At 45.4% G+C, this 7,096-nt stretch overlaps 1 protein-coding gene across 5 annotated transcripts in view; it reads right to left on the reverse strand.

Moving 5' to 3' along the window:
• The window catches only part of TAF1A (TATA-box binding protein associated factor, RNA polymerase I subunit A), a 29,283-nt gene extending 23,283 nt beyond the window's left edge, over positions 1–6,000 (reverse strand). The window contains exons 1-2 of one of the 5 annotated variants that reach the window (XM_034764632.1): positions 5,462–5,787; positions 4,702–4,879 (exon numbers count right to left, since the gene is read on the reverse strand). In XM_034764632.1, coding sequence (XP_034620523.1) covers positions 4,702–4,849 — 148 coding nt within the window. In that variant the 5' untranslated portion in view covers positions 4,850–4,879; positions 5,462–5,787. Of the gene's footprint in view, positions 1–4,701; positions 4,880–5,039; positions 5,374–5,461 lie in introns of those variants that run through there. The other 4 variants (XM_034764629.1, XM_034764630.1, XM_034764633.1 and 1 more) reach the window with 4 other exon arrangements.
• Positions 6,001–7,096: the final 1,096 nt, after the last annotated feature.

Consider the following 7,096-nt stretch of genomic DNA (forward strand, 5'->3'; position numbering starts at 1 on the left):
CTCATGGCCCTCAGAGACTGAGTACGGGCTCTTGAGACTAGCATGGCTGAACTGACGGAGCTAAGGGAGATACACAGGTGAGAATTTCAGGGACCCAATAAAGCAGTCCCACTCCTAGTCTGACAGCCTCTGTGCTGAGGATGAAAGTCTTGAGGAAGGAGAAAATCAAGCTGGAGCGGAGAGAAATGATCCCATAGTTGGGATCCTCCTTCCAGATGACGTAATGTTATCCTCTCACATTGAGGATACCCCTTCAAGGGCAGGTAACAGTCATGGGGGATTCAATTATTAGAAACATAGATGGCTTTGTGATACACCAGGAGAACTGCATGGTGAAATGCCTGCCAGGGGCATAGGTTGTGGACCTCTGGAGACCTCTAGATAGATATATGAGCAGCGCTAGGGAGGAGCCAGTGGTCATTGTACATGTAGGTACCACTGACATAGGAAAAGGTAGGAGAGAGGTCCTAGAGGCCAAATTTAGTCTGCTAGGTAAGAAATTGAAGTCCAAGAACTTAAAGGTAGTATTCTCTGAAATGCTTCCAGTTCCACATGCAGGGCCAGTTAGACATGCAGAACTGCAGGGTCTCAATGAGTGGATGAGACAATGGTGTTCAGAGGAGGGATTTAGGTTTATTAGGAACAGGGGAACCTTTGGGGAAAGGAGGAGCCTATACAGGAAGGATGGGCTCCATCTAAACTAAAATGGAACCAGATTGCTGGCATGTAAAATTAAAAAGGTTGTGAAGGAGTTTTTAAATGAAGGGCTGGGGGGAAACCAACAGGTGCGGACGTATGGAGCACCAGGTTTGGACAGAGACATACCTTAGGGGAGGATTTATTAAAGGGGATGCTCTGTAATAGAAGTTGATAAAGTACAGGTAGGAAATGAAGAGAAACAGTCAAAAAGAGCATCCCCTTCAATTATGTCACATGAAGGCAGACAACTAAATATTGACAAATTTTATAAGTGCTTGTATACAAATGCTAGAAGTCTAAATATTAGGCTGGGTGAAATTGAATGTCCGGCTGTAAAGAATTATATTGATATAAGGCATCAAGGAAACTTGGTGCAATGATGATAATCAATGGGACATGGTAATACCAGGGTACAAAACATATGGGAATGACATAGTAGATCATGTTTCAGAGTAGCAGCCGTGTTAGTCTGTATCCGCAAAAAGAAGAACAGGAGTACTTGTGGCACCTTAGAGACTAACAAATTTATTAGAGCATAAGCTTTCGTGGACTACAGCCCACTTCTTCGGATGCATATAAAATAAAGCATAGACTCAAATACAGTAAAAATCTTAAATGAATCAAACAGTACCATAGAATCTCTGTGGATAACAATTCCATGCTTAAATAATGAGAGTACAGTAGGAATATACAACTCACCATCTGATCGTTATTGAGCATTGTGAAATGCTCAGGGAGATTAGAGAGGCTACAAAAACAGAAAGAACAATAGTAATGGGGGATTTCAACTATCCCCTACTGACTGGATATATGTCACCTCAGGATGGGATGCAAGATAAAAAGATGTGAGAACAAATTTCTAGACACCGTTAATGACTGCTTCTTGGAGCAGGTAGTCCTGGAACCCACAAGGGGAAAATCCTAAGGGGAGCACAGGATCTGGTACTGAACCGATCAATTATTATTGCTATTATAATAGCAACCAAAATGAAGTTAAATTTACATGCTGGTAGAGGGGAAAATACCAAAGAAACCCATCACAGTAGCAAGTAACTTCAAAAAGGGAAATGACACAAAAATGAGGAAGCCAGTTAAACGGAAATTAAAAGGAACGGTCACAAGAATGAAATGCCTGCAAGCTGCATGGAAACTATTTAAAAACCACCATAACAAAGGCTCAAACTAAATGTATATCCCAAATTAAAAAAAAAAAAAAGTCACCATGGCCAAACAACAAAATAAAAAAGGCAGTTAGAGGCAAAAAGACATCCTTTAAAAATTGGAAATCAAATCCTACTGAGGAAAATTGAAAGGAGCATAAACGCTGGCAAGTAAAGTACAAAAATATAATTAGGCAGGCCAAAAAAAAATAAACATTTGAAGAGCAACTAGGAAAAGACAAAAACTAACAGCAAAATTTGTTTTAAGTCCATCAGAAGCCTGCCAAACAATCAGTAGGGCCATTGGATGATCAAGGTGCTAAGGGAGCAGTCAAGGAAAACAAGGCTGTTGCAAAGAAGCTAAACAAATTCTTTGCATTGGTCTTCACTGCAGAGAATGCGAGGGAGATTCCCACACCTGAGCCATTCTTTTTAGGTGACAAATCTGAGGAATTGATCCAGATTGAGGCATCAGTAGAGGAGGTTTTGGAACAAATTGATAAATTAAACTGTAATAAATCGCCAGGACCAGATGGTATTCACCCAAGAGTTCCGAAGGAACTCAAATATGAAATTTAAGAACTAATAACTGTAGTATGTAACATATGGCTTAAATAAGCCGCTATACCTGCTGCCTGGTGGTGAGCTAATGTAATAATGATTTTTAAAAAAGGCTCCAGAGGCAATCCTGGAAATTACAGTCAGCATGCCTAGCTTTAGTACCATGAACATTTGTTAAAAGTATGGTAAAGAACAGAATTATCAGACACATAGATGAACTCATATGCTGGGGAAGAGTCAATACAGCTTTTGTAAGGGAAATCATGCCTCACCAATCTATTAGAATTCTTTCAGTGGGTCAACAAACATGTAAAGCCAGTGTACTTGGACTTTCAGAAAGCCTTTTGACAAGGTCCCACACCAAAGGCTCATAAGCAAAGTAAGCAGCCATGCGATAAGATGAAAGATCCTCTCATGGATTAGTAACTAGTTAAAAGACAGGAAACAAAGGCTAGGAATAAATTGTCAGTTTTAACAATGGAGAGAGGTAAACAGCAGGATCCCAAAAGATTTGTACTGTGACCAGTGCTGTTCAACATACTCATAAATTATCTGGAAAAGGGGGGAAAAACAGTGAGGTGGCAAATTTTCCAATGATTCAAAATGACTAAAGATAGTTAAAGTCCAAAGCTGACTGTGAAGTGTTACAAAAGGGAACTCACAAAACTGGGTGACTGGGCAACAAAACGGCAGATAAAATTCAATGTTGATAAGTGCAAAGTAATGCACATTGGAAAAATATAATCCCAACTACACACACAAAATGAAGGGGTCTAAATTAGCTGTTACCACTCAAGAAAGAGATCTTGGAGGCATCGTAGATAGTTCTCTGAAAACATCTGCTCAATATGCAGCAGCAGTTAAAAAAACAAACAGAGTGTTAGGAATCATTAAGAAAGGGATAGATAAGGCAGAAAACATTATAATGCAACAAAAATCTGTCAGTCATCCACACCTGGAATACTGCATTCAGTTCTGGTCGCCCTATCTCAAAAAAGATATATTAGAATTGGAAAAAGTGCAGAGAAGGGCAATAAAAGAATGACTAGGCGTATGGAATAGCTTTCATGTCAAGAGAAATTAAAAAAAGACTGGCACTATTCCTCTTAGAAAAGAAATGACTAAAGGGGGATACAGTAGAGGTCTGTAAAATCATGAATGGAGTGGAGAAAGTGAATAGGGAAGTGTTATTTACCCCTGCCCATAATACAAGAACCAGCAGCCAACCACTGAAATCAATATGCAGCAGGTTTCAAACAAAAATAAGGAAGTACTTCTTCCCACAATGCACAATCAACCTGTGGAACTCGTTGCCAGGGAGCACTGTGAAGGCCAGAAGCATAACTGGGTTCAAAAAAACAACAAAGAGTCTGGTGGGTTCAAAAAAAGAAGTTCATGGAGGATAGGTCCATCAATGGCTATTAGCCAAGATGATCAGGGACTGAGCCCCATGAGCTAGGTATCCCGATACCTTTGATTGGATGACAGGGGATGGCTCACTCAATTTAACAGGATTCACCTGTTTTGTTCACTCCCTCTGAACTATCTGGCACCAGCCACTGTCAGAAGACAGGCTACTGGGTTGAATGAACCATTGGTCTGACCCAGTACAGCCAACCTTATGTTTTGTTCTTAACAAACTATACCTGCCTTGAAAGCTATGGAAAGTGATCTTCACCTGTGTGGATCTGAAGTTACCCAGAGAAACATATTGTCTGAAAAATAGCAGAGGAGCAAGAGACCATAGCAAGGGCTATAAATGCAAAGTTAAACGGCATTATCACCTGTGGGGCAATTAGAGTTAAGGAAATTTGGGAATTATACAAGGGTCATTCACTGTACACTACCGCCCTTGAGATGGGTCCATGCTGCAAAATTCAGATCCAGGCTCTCTCAAAATATAGAGGATTTCTGTACTAAAGGTTTGTTTGACCCATTCTCTATTTTTACTAAGCATTTGTATTAGAAGCTAACAAAAGCCTCAACCAAGATTGGGGCCCAATGGAGCCAGATACTGTATATACAGATATACATTAACATAGAAGCATTAGAGATGTTAGAAGTTTGCAATAGGGCTTTTTTTTTTTTTAATTGGGTACAGTGAGGTCTGTGTCAAGACACAGAAAGCAGTGATGCATCTTTATGGCACTCCCCCCATCCAGTACTGTGGGAGAGCCCTCAACTCTCAGTGAGTTCAGTGGCAGTGACATCTCTAATGCTACTAGGTTAGTTACCAGCATGTGCTAGTAAGGATAAGCAGTCAACAGAGAAATACAATTACTTGGATGCCAAAGGTACCGTGGGAGTAAAGGTAAATAGACAGTTGGAAGTGAACTGCTTGTGGTGTTTACCACAGACCCATCCCACGCAGACTCTTCTGTAAACTCTTCCTCTGTCCCCCTTTTCAGTTGTTCAACAAAACTGTCCATGTCTTTAAAGTGAGAGGAAAACTTTTACACCTGAAAAAAAATTAACACACATGAAATGAAGATGTGTACTGTTTCTTTAAAGTCCCATAGGAGAGGGGATGGGGAAGGCTGTAGGATGGGAAGGCAGAGTAGTTTTATTACAGTGGCACCATTTTACAAATAGGAAACTGAGGCACAGAGACTGCCTTACCCCAATCACACAGGGGGTTCACGTCAGAGCCAGTAGCTGAATCCAGATCTCCTGAGTCCCAGGCCAGTGCCTAATGCCCAAGGCCACCCCACTGTTGCCAACTCGTGGTTTTTTCCACTGGTCTTATCTCCCCAGCTCCGCTCTCAGCCTGGGGCTGTGCACAGCCGCTGCCGCTGAGCCCCCTAAACCAGAGCCAGGGATCCGCCCAAGCCCGGCCCTTTCACCCCTGGCCCCACAGGGCAAAGGGCACGAGACGCCCCATCACCCTCCCGGGACCCCGGGGCAGCGCCCCGCACGAGCCCTGCGGAGCTAGCCCGGGCCGGGCTGCGCCCAGCCTGGCCCTGACGCTAGGCGTCCCCGCTCCCTAACCGACCCAAGCCCCCCTCACCTGCATGGATCGGTGCTGGAGGTTCCCCGCCCACCTGTCACGTGGGTCAGCCCAAGGCCAGGCCCTGCCGGGGGTCAACGAACCCACCTCCTACACACGCGGCACGTGCCGGAAGTTGGTACGCTCCCAACGGACGTTTCCGCACTGCTCCAGGGAGGCGGCCATATATTGTTTGGGCAACCGAGTCTAGCCGGGGGTTACTCCCATGACCGTGCGCTGTTTCGGCTGGATCGCGGTGTAAAATTGGGTTCCGAGAGGATAGTCTGAACACTTCCTCAGGCGTGACCTTTGACCCACAGGGCGGAGCAACTGAGTTGATGCGCATGCGCATTGTTGGGTCCGACGGCTGCGTCAGGCGTGGTGAATCTGCCCGTGATTGACGGGTGGTTCGGCGCGTGCGCCTGGATGTTCGCGCGCGAAGAGGAGCGGCCGGTGCGTGAGGGCCCCTCCTGCTGCCTCCCTTGTGGCGGGGCCTGTTCCCTCAGTGAATGGGGGAGGGGTCAGTCCGACCTCGGCGCCCTGCGTGGGGCCCCAGGAGCCCCCGCCACGAGAGCCAGGGTGGGCGGTCGCTCCCGCGGGGTGAAGCGGGACCGGTCCGGTCCTAGCTGCCGTGTGGTGTGTGTCAAGCGCAGCCCCGCTGAGCGCTGCCCTGCGGGCGCCGCCCTCTGCCGAGGGGACGCGGAACTGGGCTCCTGCGGCTCCGCGCTGCGGGGCGGTGTGTTGCGGAGCCGGCTGTGCTCGCACACGCTCGCACTGGGTAACACAGAGCCAGCCCTGGACTCCTACCTGAGCCTGGAGCTATTGCCTCGTACAGAGCTAGGCCCGGGTCTGGTTTGTGAGATAAGGCAAAAACCCACTTCGCGTTATGGAGAGTCTACGAGAAAGGGTAGCTAATGCCAGAGCTGACCCTGGGGGGGGGAGAGGGAACGCCGCAAGGTTGTATGTGGCGTTGTTTGTAGCCATGTCCGTCCCAGGATATGAGAGAGGCAAGGTGGGTGAGGTTATAGCTTTTATTGGCCCCACTGCTGTTGGTGAGAGAGACAAGCTTTCGAGCTACACAGAGCTCTTCTTCAGGTTAGGCGGCTGTTTTCATGTGCTATGATATAACTCTGTAATTTCTTTAAAAACAGGTATAAACATCCTTTATTTATTAGCGGGGAGCTATTCAGGAACCTAGTGGCTTGGATTTGCAAAGTAGGATTACTCAGATCACTTAGATAAGTGATTGTCCTATAAGTATGATAATAAGTAATATAAAACAAAATTAAATGGTAAAAAGCCAAAATACAGTAGCAGCATGTAGTTAAACTGGAGTGTGTACAGTACAGGGTAAGGGCTGGTTTACATTGAGAACTTATATTGGTATAGCTAAGTCTCAGCGGTTCATACCCCTGTGACATATAGCTAAGTTGACTTAACCTTCTGTAGCCAGTACTAGGTTAACTGAAGAATTCGTCCCTCAACCTAGCTACTGCCTCTCAGGGAGGTGAATTACCTACGCGAATTCTCCTGTTGGTGTTGTAGGTAGTGTCTATACTGAAGCACTGCAACTTAGCTGTGGCATTTTAAGTGTGGACAAGTCCAAAGTGTAGACATACCCTGAGACCATGTCGATGGGAGAGATCTCTCCCATGGACATAATAAAAACAGCTCAATGAGTGGCAGTAGC

This window comes from Trachemys scripta, chromosome 3, assembly GCF_013100865.1.
Source record: "Trachemys scripta elegans isolate TJP31775 chromosome 3, CAS_Tse_1.0, whole genome shotgun sequence".
NCBI lineage: Eukaryota > Metazoa > Chordata > Testudines > Emydidae > Trachemys > Trachemys scripta.